The 17,579-nt window shown below is 41.8% G+C and overlaps 1 protein-coding gene across 1 annotated transcript; it reads left to right on the forward strand.

Annotated features, from left to right (window-relative positions):
• The first annotated feature begins 13,776 nt into the window (after positions 1-13,776).
• On the forward strand, positions 13,777-17,087 carry LOC115760182 (GATOR complex protein MIOS). Its single transcript, XM_030701411.1, has 5 exons — positions 13,777-14,123; positions 14,182-14,433; positions 14,497-15,421; positions 15,488-16,522; positions 16,585-17,087. The coding sequence occupies exons 1-5, from the start codon at positions 13,829-13,831 to the stop codon at positions 16,673-16,675; spliced, it is 2,598 nt and encodes an 865-aa protein (XP_030557271.1). The 5' UTR covers positions 13,777-13,828; the 3' UTR covers positions 16,676-17,087.
• Positions 17,088-17,579: the final 492 nt, after the last annotated feature.

The following is a 17,579-nucleotide window of genomic DNA, read 5'->3' on the forward strand; positions in this document are numbered from 1 at the left end:
TAATTGTGAAAATTAAATTGAAAATTGTGTAATATTCTAAGATTAATCAAATTAATTAAAACGTCTTATGGTTGGATTATGCCCACCTATAAATAAAGGTCATTAAAGTGTGCTGTGAAGAAATCTGTTGCAACGTTAAAATAATAAATCTAGGGTAAAATGTATATTCTTTTTATACCCTGAACCCATTAAAAATGGGTATAAGGGTATATTGTATTTGGCAAAATCCAAATGTATGTAACAGGCAGAAGTAAGCTTCTCCGACCCCATAAAGTATATATATTGTTGATCTGCATAAATAGCCGAGTCGGTCTGTCTGTCTGTCTTTCCGTCCGTCCGTCCGTCCAGCCGTCCGTCCGTCCGTATGTATGAACGCAAGGATCTCAGAACCTGTCGGATAGTGAGCCTTATAATAGTCAAAGATACTATATATAGTCATAATTAGCACAATATTGTTAATAGAGAACAAGACCTGACTAGATCATTAGGCACCTCGCATGAAACTTCGTAAAATTGTTTCGATTGAACCCGGCTCGCCTTTTAAATAGTTAGTGTTAGTGGATAAATTTGGCAGCTATTGGCTTTGCATAAAAACCTATTGTTCAGGCTCAGGTGCCTCGATTCCAATGCTCTTAATTTGGGCTAAAGGCGGGCAACCTTTACGACTGACTACTTAATGTTAACGATGCGCCAAAGTTATGACGGGGCGCAAGTGTTTGGGGCCAATCGAGGGAACTGTTGAGCTCAAATCTGTGCATGATAGCTTTCAGGGCCCGATGAATTTCCTGTAGCCGCCCCTCCCTCCGCCAGATCCTTACCTCTGGCCGCTGCCACTACTTTCGTGGCGTTACATTTCAATGAAATTTCCATAAGGAAACCATTTAAGAGCAGCCGAAATGCGGAACGAAGGAAATCTGTGAAAAACCGCAATGTCAGTAGAGTTGCGCCCATCACGCCCCTGCCTCTGCCCCCACGCAAGCTGCCTTCCTCTGATTGTTGTGCGAGGCAGAACTGATGCTAGTAGTTAACGATACTTTGTATGCAAAGTGCAAAAAACGGAAGTGAAGCGCCGAATAGTCGAATCAACTAGCCCATGCGCCGTGTGCGAGGATGGGGAAGCTGGCTAAGGAATGGGAGGGCTGGCGGGGCCGGGGGCGGGGTCGTGCAGGCCGCAAAGCGCTCAGAAGCTTGTGTTTGATTATTTTTTACGCCGGAGCGGCTGCTCCTAGCTATTTCTGGTGCACTTTATTTTGCAGATTGTAAGCGTTTATATCGAGAGCAGGAGCCAGTGCCGCAGCAGGAGCAACGCTGACAGCTGACTGAAATGTCGAAAGTAACTTGAAATCGCTTGGGCGAAGCATTTGGCAGTTTTTGGGTTCATGGTCCACCCGCATCAAGTGCCCGCCGTATCTATGTATCTACGTATCTATCGTGTGATTAAGAACGTTTCGTTGTATTTAAGTGTTGGCCCAAAGCTCTTTGTTACTCTTTATGCCCTATTGAACGGCTATTGGCTGCGGCGGTGCGGTGGTGCGGCCAGCAGTGGGGATTGGATCCTCGAGCATATCATTACCACAGATGCGGCTGACAGCGGCTGCTTTGTGCACGGCTTTAGATGCAATTTATCGATAATCGCTTGAGTTTGAAATAGAACTGGCCGTAAACTTGCCAAATAAATTATCCAAAATTTGGCCCTTAACAAAAAATGAAAAAAAAATTACCTATTTTAAAAAGAAACGCTAAAATTTAACCAAACAACTAAGTCGCAGCCTCGCCTAGGGATTATTTTTGACTATATAGTGTAATTGAATATTCTAAATTACAAGAAACATTTTAGAAATTCATTTAATTTAATTTCATTTTAAATTAATTTTAAATTCTACAAAAATATATGCAATCAATACAAGGAAAATTGTTGAGCTTTGAATTTTTGATGGTATTGGAAATTGTGAAGTTGGTATCGTTGCGACCTTTCAGACCAATGTGATTATTGCAGATTTCATTAGGGCCCACTTAAAATGGTGTGCACAGCGTATCAATGAATTTCATTTTGTTGGATTTTCGGCACCTTTCTTTTTATACCCTGAACGCATTGAATATGGCTAATAAGGTTGTAATTGTTTCTTTACAAATGAATGTAATAGCGGGATGCAGCACCTCCGGCTCCTTAAATGCATCCATATATTCAGGCAAATTGCTCGAAATTTGGTAACTGCAATGAAATTTTTGTAACAGCAGTTCTGCATTGCGGCTGCAGGGTATCTTATAGTCGGGCAATCTCAGCAAGAGTCCGCTTACTTGTTTCATTATTCCAATGGCTTCGGCTTCTACAACCTTAAATTTTGTTTTTTTTTTTTCGCCCTTCTGTTTTTGGTTCTCGTCCGCTGTCTCTTCTCTTCGATTGCCTTTTAGTACATTGAACACTTGGTATTTGCCATCTGCGTGCTTGGGACTGCGGAGGTGGGTTTGGTCGAGGCGGGCTGGTGTGTGTGTGTGTGTGTGTGTGTGCCGTTACTTCGATTTGTTTCTTATTTAAATTTTGTATACGCTTCAGGCGACACTGTACCAGGGCGGACGGTAGCTGAGCAGGGCTGCATTAAGTGCTTTGCGGGTGCAAACGCGAATTAATGCGAGCCAGAAAAAAAAGTGAAGAAAAAATGGGTGGTGAGGGGGGGGGGGGGGGGGGGGGGGGGGGGGGGAATGGGAAATCGCTGCGGTTGCCAGCTGTAACGCGTTTAATTTATACGCTCGCCCTGGCAACACAACAAAATAAAGAATGGAAAAAAAGAGAAGAAATAAAAATATATATTTATTTTACAGCTGCTTCAGCACTTAGAGATATGTGTGTGTGTGGGTGTGTTCGTATCCGTGTGTGTGTGTGTGTGTGTGTGTGTGTGTGAAAGTATTTCGGGCAATAAAAAGCAGCCAGCGAGTAGCATTCAACACCTTTTTCTATTTTGGCCAAAAAGCTTAATAAACAAACGACCAAATGGGGTGCGGATGCGGATGCGAATGCGGATGCGGATGCGAATGCTAGTGGGTTGGCAATTGGCGGTGACTCTGGGCACAAACCAGCGCATAAACATTTAAGTCCACAATTTGCACAGCACGTAAAGAGGCACCGCACACACACACACACACACACACCAGTTACACATGCCCTGCCCACACACTCACGCACACCAAATGCTAGCCAAATGCAATTTTCACGTGCAACCACAACGAAATTTATGCCACACCAGTAACTACAGCTGCAGCTTCAGCTACAGCAACAGCAGCTGCTCCTGCTCCCGCCCCACCCCCTCCCCCCACCCACAACCGCATCCACATGCCACTGACAATAGTTGACACCGTCCATCGTCCGCCCGCAGCCGCAGCTGGTGCACCTTACACCAGCATCGCATATGAGCCGAAGTCGAAGAGTCGACATCGCAGTCGCAGTCGCCGTTGTCGTTCTCGACGTCGCGGCTTCATGCGTGCCCGGCTACGTTGTGGCAACATAAACATTAAAGCAACAACAGCAACAACTGAAATAACAACTGCAACAAGCTCCAACCCATCAGGCTCAAATGCATGCCCCATGGACAATTTGATGCGTGAGCGAGACTCAAAGCCAGCCAGCTTCAGCGGCAAGTCGTGAGCTTTTTGTATTCAAAACTTTGGCAGCACAGCCTACCGTGAATGTGAACTAACGGTAAATACCCTATCGAGAGCGAAGTCAAGTCATAAAAGTTTAATTGGACCCATTAACGGCAAATCAGTTTTTCTTTTCAGCTTTCTTCCTAAGTATTTTGCTCGAAGCTTTTAGCTTTGAATATAACTGCTCAAAGGTTTTGCTTCTTTACAGAAAGTCTTAAGACAAAAGCGCATTAATTAGTTTTCTCAGCGTTTAATTGTGATCAAATTCAAAGTCCTTTATTATTATTTAAAGTGTCATTCCTTCAATATTGACACAGCTCTTTTAATGCCAGCTTAAGATTATTCTATGGAATACTCTAAAATATTCTACAAAACTATAAAAATAATGCTTCACATATGTTTTCGCTTTCTTCTTAAGTATTTTGCTCTAAGCTTTTAGCTTTTATTATAACTGCTCAAAGCTTTTGCTTCTTTAAGAAAGTCTTAAGACAAAAGCGCATTAATTAGTTTTCTCAGCGTTCTGTTTTAATCTTTAATTGTGATCCAATTCAAAGTCCTTTATTATTATCTAAAGTGACTTTCCTTCAATATTGACACAGGTCTTTTAATGCCAGCTTAAGATTATTCTATGAAATACTCTAAAATATTCTACAAAACTATACAAATATTGCTTCACATATGTTGCGTGCTTCTTGAATCTTGGCACAGACTGTAGATTGACCACTGGCCATATGCGAATGCTATGCATTCAAGTATTGGCCACGATTCCTTTTGTTGTAGCTTTGTGTCGTGCCGTGTGTGGGGAGCATTGTAATGCAGCGCTATCACCTGGCGCTGCATTTGCTCAGTAGCCAGCTTATTTATTGCTGTTGAATTAAAATGAAAAACGTTTGTGCTGGTCGAGGCTGGGCTCAGTTCATGTTCATTTCAGGAGCGCCACATGATGACATAACCATTGGACGACGACCCAATGCAGAGCAAAGCAACGAGCTTTCCGTGTACTAACGACAATAAGCAGGTGCGAACAGCAGAAGCAGGTGAGCGAGGTGTGGGAGAAGAGGGAGGGAAGGGAGGAGCAGGTGACCACGGCTGGCCGCACCGGCAGCTCAAGCAGTCATAAGCACGACTCATGGACACCTGCAAGTGAACGGACTTTGGGTTTCCGTTTCCGCTGCAATGTGTCGCCGCCATTATGCAAATGCCCCTGCCCCTCCACCCCCCCCCCCCCCCCCCCCCCCCCTCAGCCACAGTGCACAGCTCATTGCAATCTGCATTTTAATGACCCAGGCGAGGTGAAACGCGCGCGCGCTGAGATTTTATCGAGCATCGTCTTGTCGCATCATTTGCAAAAATATTAAAGAAAATATATAGTCAGCACCTGGAATTATGCATAAAACACCTCAGGTGCCGCCTCAGTATGCTGCGTGCCTGGCGCTCCGAAATGAGTTTTTGGTCTCATAATTGAAATTCCTTTTAATGCCGTGATTCCTTCTGGCTTTGACCAGCCACCCGTGACCAGTCAACTAATGATTTTTAGCTCTTTTGATTGATTGCCTTTTCGAATATTTCTCTGCTAATGCAGGTGAATGCAGGCTGCATGAAAGTCTTTGTTAATTGAAGAGCCAAGAAAAATGGACTGGCACTGGAATACAACTATACAGCAGCTTATTTTTAGTCCTCTCTACTTTAATCTCTTGCTAAACATTTCAATTAAGTTAGCTTATTTGTGAACTTCTTTCCTGTTCATGTGAAGAGTTTATTTGGAGTATTTACCTGCACCAGAAACAGGATCAATATTCTTCCGATCTGCTACAAATATATGATTTAAACAAATTTCAATTTCATCTTTCGCTATCAGATTATTTAGTATATTTTATACGAATTTAACTTTAATCCATTTATAGAAACATTTTGTTAAAGTTAAAGTAAAGTTTCGGCTAAAGTCTAAACTAATTTTACAGACGGCTAGAGCATGACAGTTCCTAGGTGGCAGCCGGGAGGGAGGGAGACGGGGTGCATTCCCTAGTCGTTTTCATAACTTTGACAAGGTAACACACAGGGCCCAGAGACTGCTAATAAAGTTGCACGTAGTCACACACACACACACACACACAGACTGATAGCAGGCCGCACACAAATTGTGTGTAACGCGTTTTGTTATGAGCCACTCACACTCACACACACACACACTCCAGCAGCCCGCACACCCACATGCATGCCCAAGAGAGTTGTTAACGTTTTTTCATCGCTGTGTTTACTCTTTTTCATCTTGGCAGCAGGACTCTAATGACAGGAGCCCTGTTGTAGGCAGGTTGGCAGCCAGCCGGCGATAAGCGACAATAAACATAAAAAATAAAAGTCAAGCCATCTACATCTCCTGCCCTCTCCTGGTCCTTCGTAGTGCCTCTTTCGTTTTATGCAATGCTCGACAAAATTTTAACAGCCATGCGAGATTTTTGTCGAGCTTTTTTGCAGCTCTCGCGGATTTTTGGCGGATTTTCAGCGCATCAAATTAGGCCCCGTTTCGCACAGATACGATCTCGGCCCAACTCAATCCCTTACTCCTTAGGATGCGCAAATTAGTGCGCAGCGCAAATCCAATAATTGAATTATAATTTGCAAGCGCGATGCCGCCAGCAACACCCCCTTCCTCCCCCTCCCCCACTCACCACCCCTCCGTATGGAGGAAATGTGGCGCAAGTAAACAATAAAGATGTCATATACAACAACAGCACGGTTGGCGCGGCTGGGGGTCGGCTGTGGCCTTATTGGCCTTATTGTGCAATCGTTGTATTCGCAAAAATGTTTAACATACCCTCGGATTAATTTTTCTTTTGTTTCATTTGCCAGCTCACGGCCGACATTTCTGTTTGAAACGTGATAAACATAATATATCTTTCTATAGATGATAACTCTTGTGGTTAAGCTATATGTACTTACAGTTGACATATAATACTCATTTTTAAAACTTTTTTCGTTGCATACGAATTATGGATTTAACCATAATATGGATAAATATGGCAAATGCATACCAGACGCCAGGCCAGAAGCTCTGTTAAATTTAAATGTCAGCTAGAGTACAGGGTAACTGGCAGTCAGGCAAACCCCACCGAATGAAGCATTCCGACTTGTTTACCATCATGGATCTCAAATATTTTGTATATTATTTTTCAAAGACCGCAACAAAAATGGAATATCAATATTTTTTGCAATTGATTTACTTTTTTTTTGTGTCGTGTTGCGTTTCGTTTTAAAATGTGAAAAAATTGCCAGCCGCATATTTCGCAAAGAAAATATTTTTTCAATGCTATTGATTGCGCTTTTAACGAACACATTGTAAAAGCGTTTGATTTAATTAAGAATACGAGAGCTCCAATCAAATACTTCATGGAAAACAAAAGAAATTATTTTATGAAAAAATATTTGTAATGCATATTTAATTAAAAATACTCGAATATACTCATATTTCGGTTTCAATTCTTTTACGAAGCAGTAACGATTTTATCAAATATTTCGTATACAATTTCTGCAAGCAAAGCTTAAGAGAAAGTGCGTATCAAGAAGCAAAGAAGGACTCTAGAGTTAAAATAGATAATATTATTGTTATTTGAGGTAAAAAGGTAGCTCGCCTTCCTTCCTCAGCCCCACAATGTGAGAAGTGCGTCTAATAATACAATGTACTATTAAGACAAGAGCACATGCGAGAGCTGTGACAGGTATCCGAAAGCTGAAACATTCCCAATCTATGTATACATAAATCTACACTACAAAGGGCCACATTCTCCATGTGGTACAGAAATACATATGTCTAGAATATAAGACATATACTATATAGTCGGATATGCCTGTTTCTGGCTGCACAGAAGCATCAAATGCTTCAGTCCCTCTTTTCAATCAGAATCGATATGCAATTATCTATTTGATAAATAAATAAAATTAAAAATTTGCAATATATGTATATATATTATTTTCGAAGCATATTTCAAAGACATCTTCTCCACTTTCAAACCATGCCTGAGCCAATTTCAGTTCCATGTCCAGAGATCCTTTGATTAATGTAAGCAATCAAATGAAATTTAAGACATTTAATAAGCTGACGTTTGACATATCGACTTTGTACATAAATTCAAATTAATAATAAGTTGCTCGGATCCATTTCGTAGCGTTTGTCAATTTGTCGCCTCAGCAAAATGGGGCCAGACGACAGAAGCTACAGTCTCAATGCAATGTCAATACATTGCAAAAAGAAATTGGCAACACGCACGACACTGTGTGAGACGGATGCAGAGACCAACTTAACCAAGGATATGCTGCCTCGTCCTGCCGGTTGCCATCTCCCTGGGCTGTCGTCATGTCGAACGTCAGCTTAACATGCGATCAGCGACAGTGAACGACAGGCGTAAGGACACGCTGAAGTGGCACGCCTCGGCAGCACCTCCCCGCCACTTGTCTCTTTCTCTATATACATATACCAGCCCTGCTTTGAAGATGTTTAAGGCGTTGAAGCCGTTGAAGGCGTTGACAGGCAACAATTTGCAATTGCTGAAATAATTTCGCTCAAAATTGTTTGTCGCCCACTTTTTAAGCGTGTTAACTGCCAAATCAATCGAGCCAAACTAATGCAGCAAAAACGCATCGTTCGTTTGCCATTAAAAAGCAATTTAATTTACTCAAATTTAGAAGCCCACACACACGCACACACACACACAGCCACACACACGCATATGAGCTGTAAAGTATGCTACACATTTTGAGAGCTGCTCGCTGTGCGGCAACATTTTGTAGCTAGATAAATTCCCATTATTAAAATCGAATTTGCAAAGCATGCAGACGGCAATGCGTTGCGCTCTTGCATTGGGGCTGCAGTAATGGAAAGGGCGTGGCATTAGTGGACAAGTGCTGAGCTGCTGCTAGAGATGAGCTCCTGTCGTGTCACGAATGCACGCCGGGAGTTTAAAGGATGAATGCCTTATAATCTAAAGTATAAAGTCATTAAAAGTTTGATCCAAACTGATTTCCGTTTAAGAAAACCAGATTTACTTACCATGAGCCAAAACATAATTTGGCCTAAAACAATGATTACAAATTTATATATTATTTTTTACGTTAAAATAATCGCGAATTATAAATAAGAAGATACAAATATGAGAAAACAAAAACAAGTTAACAAATTAATCGAACTAAATATCAATATCAATATGCTCGCATCTCTAGCTACGATTAGAGTTCTGCAGACACACAACTCAAAACATTCTCCAACCCTAATCGAGCGCCCTCGCCATCTGTTCAACACTGGTCTGTTGCCGCTATCGTGGCCGCACATTTTATCACACTCAAATTATGCAAATAATCCGAGAAAAAAGCAATTAAAACGAATATTTCGTTTGTTACCAAATGCACAAATTATCAGATTGGGGCGTAGCATTGGGTCAGCTGTGTGCTAGACATGTTTTCCAATTAATTTGGCTGTCGTCCAGTGTTGAATAACGTGCTTATATGCAGCTGTCAAGTGTCTTAAACAACAGTAAGGAACAGTATTACGAAAATATATAAATATTACACAGAGAATACAAACGACTCGCCCATTCGCCCGATTCCCATACTGTGTGCAATAAATTTTTAAAATTGCGAATTTTCTACTTCAATAAATTGTCAAATCTGCAAATCAACAATAACTTAATCTACGGGCCCTCTAGTGCATTGAGCGCTTGAAGGTGTAGCTTTAGTCGCGTCTGTGTGTGTGTGTGTGTGTGTGTGTGTGTGTATACGCTCCCTGACTGCATGCAATACATATACATAATGTGCTGTTAACGGCTCATAAAATTGCACTTTAAAACGCGATTCGCCAGTCGCGACTCGAGCGCAGCAAAGGACAAAACAAAAACAGGAAGTGTCAACGACAACGTTGCGTTGAATCGGCAACAACAACAACAGCAACAACAACAACAGCAACAACAAAATAAAAACATGCGAACAACTGAGCAACAACGAGGAGGCACAAATATCATCACGCGGGTAGTTCGAGACGCGCTTGTCGAACTTGACATAGTGTGATAAACCACAAATGCATATGGGAACAAAGGAAAGAGAACAGTGCTGAAACAATTGGGGATCAGAAACAGTGGGAATAGTAATAGGAACAGTCGGCATGGCGCATGAAACACTGGGAAAGTTAGAAAGTAGCAGAAATACAAAAGTAAATAGAAAAGAGAATTCGGAAGGAGAATATTTAGAATTTAGAATAGAAAATAAAAAAAACCAAGACTGGGAATAGTAGAAAATGTCCGAAACAAAAACGCAAAAGTGGGAACACTTGTTATTATATGACATGTACATAATATTATTCTTTCTATCTATTCTATTCCAAGTGGAATAGAATTGGAACAGAATAACATCCAAAACTAAGGGGCATAATTTGAAAAAGTGCAATATGTGTCTCTTGTAGGAAAATGGCAACTCCCGTGCCAAATAAAAATGTAAATATAAAAGAATTGCATACTTATAAAACTGACCTCGCCTCGAACTATAAATAAAGGGAAAACGAGTCGCATTGTCGCATTTGTGTCTGCCACATAGGCACATAAATTTTGAATTGGCGCTGAACCTAAAAGCAATGCGAAAAATTATTTGTACATGAAATAAATAAAATGGATAAATTATGCGCTAGCGAAGACCAAACAATAGATAATGCAAATGAAATATATATAGAAAGTAAACTTTAAATAAACAGCAGAACGGGACAAAAGTCTGACAAGAGACGGGAACTGTATGTGCTTGCCTCAGCCAAAATGTAGAATCAAACATTCTTGTTAAGGTGGGCGATTTTTCGAAACGTGTTAAATATATCTGATATCAATTTTACAAAAATTTCCACACATAAAATAGAATAAATTTTATCAAGAATTTCGCAAAATATTATAGAAAATAATTTCACTGATAAAACTGATAAATTCCGTTATAAGAAATGTCACTGAGATGCACTCTGTATAAACATTGCGACAAACAATACGAATACACACGCACACACACACACACGAGGATAACAAAAATGTCAGCGAGAAAACGTTGCATATGCACAGGCGCTGCGCAAAAATTCCTTTCATTTTTTCACATTTGAGTGCAATTTTTCTGCGTACTGCTGCATAAATATAAAATAAACATTTTTTAATATGCTCACAAATGATCAAATAAAATAAAAGATAAATACCAAAGAAAAACAAAAATCACACACACACACACACACACACATAAACACGCACAGCAGAAAAAAAAAGAAACACAAAAAACATGACAATTTTAAAAACAAATATAAATAATGCATAAATAAAATGACGAACAGCGAAGCGAGACATAAGACACGAACCATTTAAGTTAAATGCTCACTCGGGAACAGTTTTTGCCGTTCTTGTTGTTGTTGCTGCTGCTGCTGCACTTTGATATACCCTGTATGGGCAAACAAGAATAATGGGTATAGTTAACCCATAGCAACATTATCTCACTTTGGATTGAAAAATAGAAAAATTCCATTTAAATAAGCAAACCATTCTGCATTTATTAAATTATTACGATTTGATGCTATTTATAACAATATTAATTGCAGCAACAAATTTTACTAGATCTCTGATGTATTTATTCGAATTGTAGGCCAACTATTTCGCGAAGCTAAGATCAAAAGGACATATTATTTGAGTTGTACTTGGAATTTCCATTAAGCTCAGCCTTTGCAAACGGAGCTCAGTACAGGGTAGCTGCTAATCGAGCAGAACATATTAACTGGCTTTTGTTACTGTTGTTGTTGTTATTGTTGTTGTTGTTGTTGTTGTTGTTGGTTTTCAAGCTTTGGCGCGTTGTCATGAAATATGCATGCCAGATATTTACACAACAGGCATTAATTTTGCAATTTCATTGGCGCTTGTTATTATTATTATCGTTTTTTATTCATACTTTTTATAAGCAACGCAGCGCTAAACGGCGCAAAATTGATATACGACACGCCCCCACCGGAGGCCCATAAATATGCAACAAATGACATATAATATGTATGCTGCATATGCGCTTTGTGCGAGTGGAGCCTTTGTTAAATACGATTCGTTAACTGAGCGCAAGCTGAACAAATATTTAACAATCTGTCAATTTTCATTCGATTCTTAAAACGAGACAACTGTTCCCATTTACAGCCTGCATAGCTCAAACTGTTCCTGGGTTCGATTCACGGCTAATGCCTACTTCTTGTCATTGGCATCGGTTCGGGTATTGGCTAAAACCTTTTCAGATGTTTTAAGGCATTTAATAAATTAATAATTTAATAATGATTTGGTATTTATTTATTGTAAATCCGGCTCAAAATCATTTTAAAGCCTTGTTCACAACAAGTTCGAATCGTAGGGAATATAGGAGACATCATTCAGTTAGAAGAAACCATTTTACAGACACAGAAAGATAGGAACAATATAAAGTATAATTAAAGTGCCAATAAAGTTGTTGAAATTGTTGACATCAGAAAATGTGCGACTAATTGAAAACAGATTTGAAATGAGCACGAAATTTAATTCGAGCAGCGCATAATATTTGAATAAATGTTGAATGTGCAGCACGAGAATTTCTATAAATTAGTCAAATGTGATTTACGCTGATTTGCAGCCAGCATCCGTCCATTTTAATAGCAGGCACAACAATTTATGTGACCAATGCAAAAAGTAACATAAATCATAAATCGAAAAGCTGCAAGAGAAGCCGCCTGGGAACGGGGGCAGCGGGCAGCGGGCAGCGGGCAGCGGGTGTTTCATATTCAATTATTAATATTTTGCATACAGACAACAAAATGCACAATTGAAATTAGTCGAAAATATTTCAATGTTAATTAGCTGACGAGCCCCGGGGCATAATTATAATTTTCTTTATACATGCATATACGAATATTTATGGATATTTTTTGTATTTCTTTTTTTTGCCATTATTTGGAATCCTTTTTCAAACGTAATCAATTAGGCGAACGCACAAAGCGTTGTGATTGGGTATTTTATGGATATATGACATTACTGACCAGCTGGATATGACCCGAAAGCTGGGCCGCTGCGCATTATTGGCCGCCATTTTTGACGCTGCTTTGTTTCCGTTTCCGTTTCCGCTGTGCACCGCATGACACAGCTGCATTCGTTTGTTTTTGCACAAAGCGACCCACGTTTGTTGTTGTTAAATAATTTTTGCAATTGAATTGACGTGATGCTTTTATGACAATTTCAATCAATACACAGCACGAAATTACATATTGTTATTAATTTATGAGCGAGCGCAAGGACAGCACTCGTAAATCCCACAATAAATATGCGACTTTTCGCATGAAATACGCGCATTTCGCACTAAGCCGCGACAACAAAAAGACCGAAGTCTGAAACTGGCAATGAGAACTCTGAAGAGCATATTTGCCCAGCATATGCATAAGTATTTTGAACACATATCCCAGACAATTATGTATTCTTAATGTTGTTACACTTGAGTAGCTAGCCAAAGGCGCACCTTATAAAGCAATGTCTAGCTCTGTCTGTTACATATGTGGGCATTCGAGTGAAACAATAGATGAAGAGTATGTTGTATAATAGGTAATTCGCTGGCCAGATGGTAAAACTAACCAAAATGTTCGCGGGTTTCGATTCAAACTTGCACGCTAGCGCCATCTGCAGTCAGAGCCCTTAGTTAACAAGCGATAAATTGAAGCTAACTGCTATGCAACACATCGTTATTGTGACGTATCCTTTGATGATGGTATGACATCATCGGCGTTTGGTTCTTAAAGCTGGCTGCTATGCAACAAGGTCCCGTTTATGGTGGTATGACACCACCCCTTTTTAAAAATTATCTGGCAAGAGTATTTAATAAGAAGTAATAATTAAAGCTAACTAAAAATATATATATATATATACTTTCCATTTCAATGGTAAGTTCATAATAGCTGCCTGTTTTTAAATAATTAAATATTAAACGCTGCTAAAAAAAAAAATAAATAAGGTTGCATAGTGTTAACAATTAACAGAATTACTCCACACGTATATCGATTGCTCTGCTGTTAACAGAATGTTAAAGTAGCCCATCCCTAATGTCGGTATCAGCTGTTTTGTTGTTTGGATTTTTTTTGGACTGATAAGACGCGACGCAATTAGGTTGTGCAAATAAATGCGAAAAAGAGCTCAACATGAGCGGCAATATACACGGCATCAGTTGGTTTCCCAACTTCCCCGACAAGTTTGTCTCATGGGGCCAGGAAATCAATTTGTACGAAGTGCGCAGCAAGGACGACCTGACAGCCCAGAAGAGCCGCCTGCCCTACATTCCGGTCAACTTTCTATCGAACGAAACGCGCTATCAATACGCCCGATGCGTGGCCAGCTCCTATCACAGTGACCAGCCAATTATCGCCGTTGGCCTGGCCGATGGCAAAATTGGCATTTGCAACTTTCGGGACACTTACGACAGCAGTTGGGAGTACAGTAAGGCAGAATTTGAAAGTCCTTTCATGTGCCATTTGTTATTAATCATCCTTTAAAGCGCCGCGGCAGCAGCGCATGTGCACCTGCCTGGCCTGGAATGAGTTGGACGCAAACATATTGGCCATTGGCCACGACCGACATCGCTCTGACTACTGCATCACCATCTGGGACATTGAGCACGGCGTGCCTAAGGAAACGGCCAATTTCTTTGGCCTGGCCGAGGCAGCCAATTCCCTGTGCTGGGATCACAATCATCGCGTGCTCATAGCGGGCATGAGCCAGAAACTGATTAAGCTATTCGATCTGCGACGTAAGTGAACTGAATAATCCAAGCTGGTCACGCTTTAGCCTAAATGCTTCTCGCATCTTTTAGAGAGCAACGCCACCTGCCAGTCTATACAGACAAAGACAGTGCAGGGCTTGTCCGTGGCGCCCAATGGTAACTATCTGTGCAGCTATGTGGACTCGGTGATTATGCTGTGGGATCTGCGTGCCATTGAGCGACCGCTGCGCCAGATCCATTCGTCGCGGAATCACATGCAGATCGCCTGGTGCCCGACGCGCACGTCTCTGCTGTCCTCGCTGCAGCGCGACTCGCCCTATATAACGCTCTACGACATACGTAGCGTGGACAATGAATCCAGCCGGGAGGTGTACCACGTAAAGCGGCAAATCAGTCCGTTTCCGGCCAAGTATCAGCACAGTGGTAAATTTGCCGCCGTCAATTGGCTGTCCTGGCATCCGCGTGACTTCGAGCGGGCGCTGCTGCTGGCGGATGCGCTCAATATACTAGATTTCCGGCTGCCTGCCAGCTTGCATACGGCGTACAGCAATCGGAGCAAGTTGCCGCTGCTCATGCAACGTCCGCTTTATGCGGCTGCCGCTGTCAACTCGCCCACGGACAGCCAACAGCCGACGACGAGCAGTTGCAGTTCGAATAGTGCTGCCAGCTCGCTCAATGAGTACAGCGTCGGCTCCTCGCTGAGCCTTGACTATCTGCAACGCGAGCTCTTCGAGGAGGATCTGTTGGAGGAAACGCGACAGCGAGCACTTCAGGACTACGGCATTAAGCCGGAGGACAAACGATTTGCTGAACTACATCTGAGCCCGTATTTGCGCAACGTGTGGACCACTCTGAACAATGTCTACAACGAGGAGCGCTTGGCGGGCTTAAAGGCCACGCTGGGCATCAATCTGGGCCACACCTCGGAGGCGTTGATGGCCAGTTCGCGCATTGAGTCGCAGCTGCTGCAGTGGCCCGATGGCATCAACAACTCCAACAAACTCATTTCCTATCGGTAAGTGATGAGTGAAAAAAGTCTGAAAAAAAAAGTCTGAAGTGATCGTTCGCCCCATTTCTGCAGCAGCGAACAGCGGGATCTGGCACTGCAGCTGTGCGGCTGGTCATTTGAGCACGAGCTGGACCGTTTCATAGATGAGCTTTATGCAAACAAGGAGTTCAGTCGGGCGGCAATGATTTGCGTGTTCCATCTGAAGGTACTGACTGCCTGCAATATACTGTCTCGGGCGGCGGACAAGATGCGAGATCCGAGCATGTATCGGATAACGGCGATCGCGTTGTCCAGCTTCAATGCGGATCGCTGCAGCTCGACCTGGCGCAATCAGCGCTCGAGTGCCAACATGCAAATACAGGATCCGCACTTGAGGGCCATTTTCTCGTTCCTAACAATGGAAGCGGACAATTTTGATGCGGTGCTCAGAGAGGAGGGTGTCTCTCTAGCGGATCGTGTAGCCTTCGCGTGCAAATACCTGTCCGAAACAAAGCTGACGGAGTATATCAAGCAGCGCATACAGCGCGCCATCGAGTGCGGCGATCTCAACGGACTGCTGCTCACTGGCGAATCCTTAGATGGCATCAATATACTGCAGGCCTACATGGATGCCAGTTTCGATGTGCAGACTGTGGCGCTGGTGGCCATCAATTACTTTCGCAACGAGCATCAGGCGGACAATCGCATCCAGTACTGGATATCCAGCTATTTGGACTATCTGAACAGCTGGGGTCTGTGGGAGAAGCGGGCCGAGCTGGATATAAAAATAGAGAGCATGCGCGCCTCAGCGAGAAGCTCGCGTACCGTTTACCTATCGTGCAATTTCTGTGGCAAATCTGTGTCCAACGCGCTGCTCGATGAACCGCGTCCAAGAAGCACAAGCACCAGCACAAATCGCTTATCTTCCTGCCCCAGCTGCCGCAAGCCCTTGCCGCGCTGCTCGCTCTGCCTGATGCACATGGGCACCATTATGAATACAAGCGCCAGTGAGAGTAGCTCCACAGAGCTACAGGGCAGTTGGCAAATGAAACCCTTCTCCAAGTGGTTCTCCTGGTGTCAGACGTGTCGCCACGGTGGCCACACTGAGCACATTGTCCAATGGTTCAAGTAAGTTTATCATAATACTTGTTCGCAAACAGTTGTTAATCATTTGCCCCTTGCGCTTGCAGGCAAAATTCGGAGTGCCCTGTGTCCTCCTGCAATTGTCGCTGCTTTGACATGGACGGCATCAAGCCGAATGCTTTGCGTGATATATCCTAGCTGCTGTGCCAGACTTTGAACTGCAACACATACAAACGCCCACGCCATATGGTTCGCCTTAAACTGATAAGTGTTCATTGTACTTAGACCACGGCTGATAAGCCTGTAGCTTTAGTTTCTTATGACCTACAGCTTTTAGCTGCTCAATTGCATTTTTTACTAATCTAGATCGAGAAAAGCAAACACACAAATACATAACGAAGCGAAACAGCCAAAGCAGTTGGCGCCAATTTTCAAATTTAAATAATTCCATGCGTTTGCAACACTCGCATGAAAAACTATTTACGGTTAGTTTATCGATAACCGTACTTTACTCTGCTCGACGAATTGACGTATTTGCTTACTTTACTTTTAAATATCTAATTGTACTGTTTTATTAATGTGCTATTTTGCGCTACATTACCAAAATAAAAAATCCGTTAACGGAAATATGTACACTCAGTTGAAATAGTTAATTTGTAAAAACATATGGTTTTTGTTTTTGTGATAAATGAACTAAATATATGAACAATTATCAGTCGGTTCATTCAGTTCAACAACTAGTTCGATTGAACAAATTCCGAATTCTGATACAATTCTATTTCACACGTTTTTATAAGTAGATCACAGTTGGTGTTAATTAGACATTTATTGTTAAACTATAAACCTTGTGCTTCCAGTTACTATTGTGATACAATCTACACGTTATCCAAATTAATTGTACTGTCGTTTTTTCACAAAGTGATTAAACAAGTCCAAGTAAGAAGTGCAGGCGTGCAACTTGGCGTCAAATCCGAATTATTACAATCAACGCATGCTTTATACGCATACCCTTCCAGAACTTGTACTATTGGTTCTTGTTGGGTTTCGGTTCCATTGATATGTTTGTGTATGTGCGGTAGTTTATCAAATTCACGTTTTGCTG

The sequence above is a fragment of the Drosophila novamexicana genome, unplaced genomic scaffold, assembly GCF_003285875.2.
Source record: "Drosophila novamexicana strain 15010-1031.04,08,12 unplaced genomic scaffold, DnovRS2.1 tig00000387-arrow-pilon, whole genome shotgun sequence".
NCBI classification, from domain to species: Eukaryota; Metazoa; Arthropoda; class Insecta; order Diptera; family Drosophilidae; genus Drosophila; species Drosophila novamexicana.

What these genes read in the sequence shown, in the direction of transcription:
- LOC115760182 (XM_030701411.1), top strand. Translation starts at nt 13,829, where the DNA reads ATGAGCGGCAATATACACGGCATCAGTTGGTTTCCCAACTTCCCCGAC. An exon ending in CGACAGCAGTTGGGAGTACA is followed by an intron (nt 14,124 to 14,181) that starts GTAAGGCAGAAT and finishes CATCCTTTAAAG; the next exon opens with CGCCGCGGCAGCAGCGCATG. An exon ending in CACATTGTCCAATGGTTCAA is followed by an intron (nt 16,523 to 16,584) that starts GTAAGTTTATCA and finishes TTGCGCTTGCAG; the next exon opens with GCAAAATTCGGAGTGCCCTG.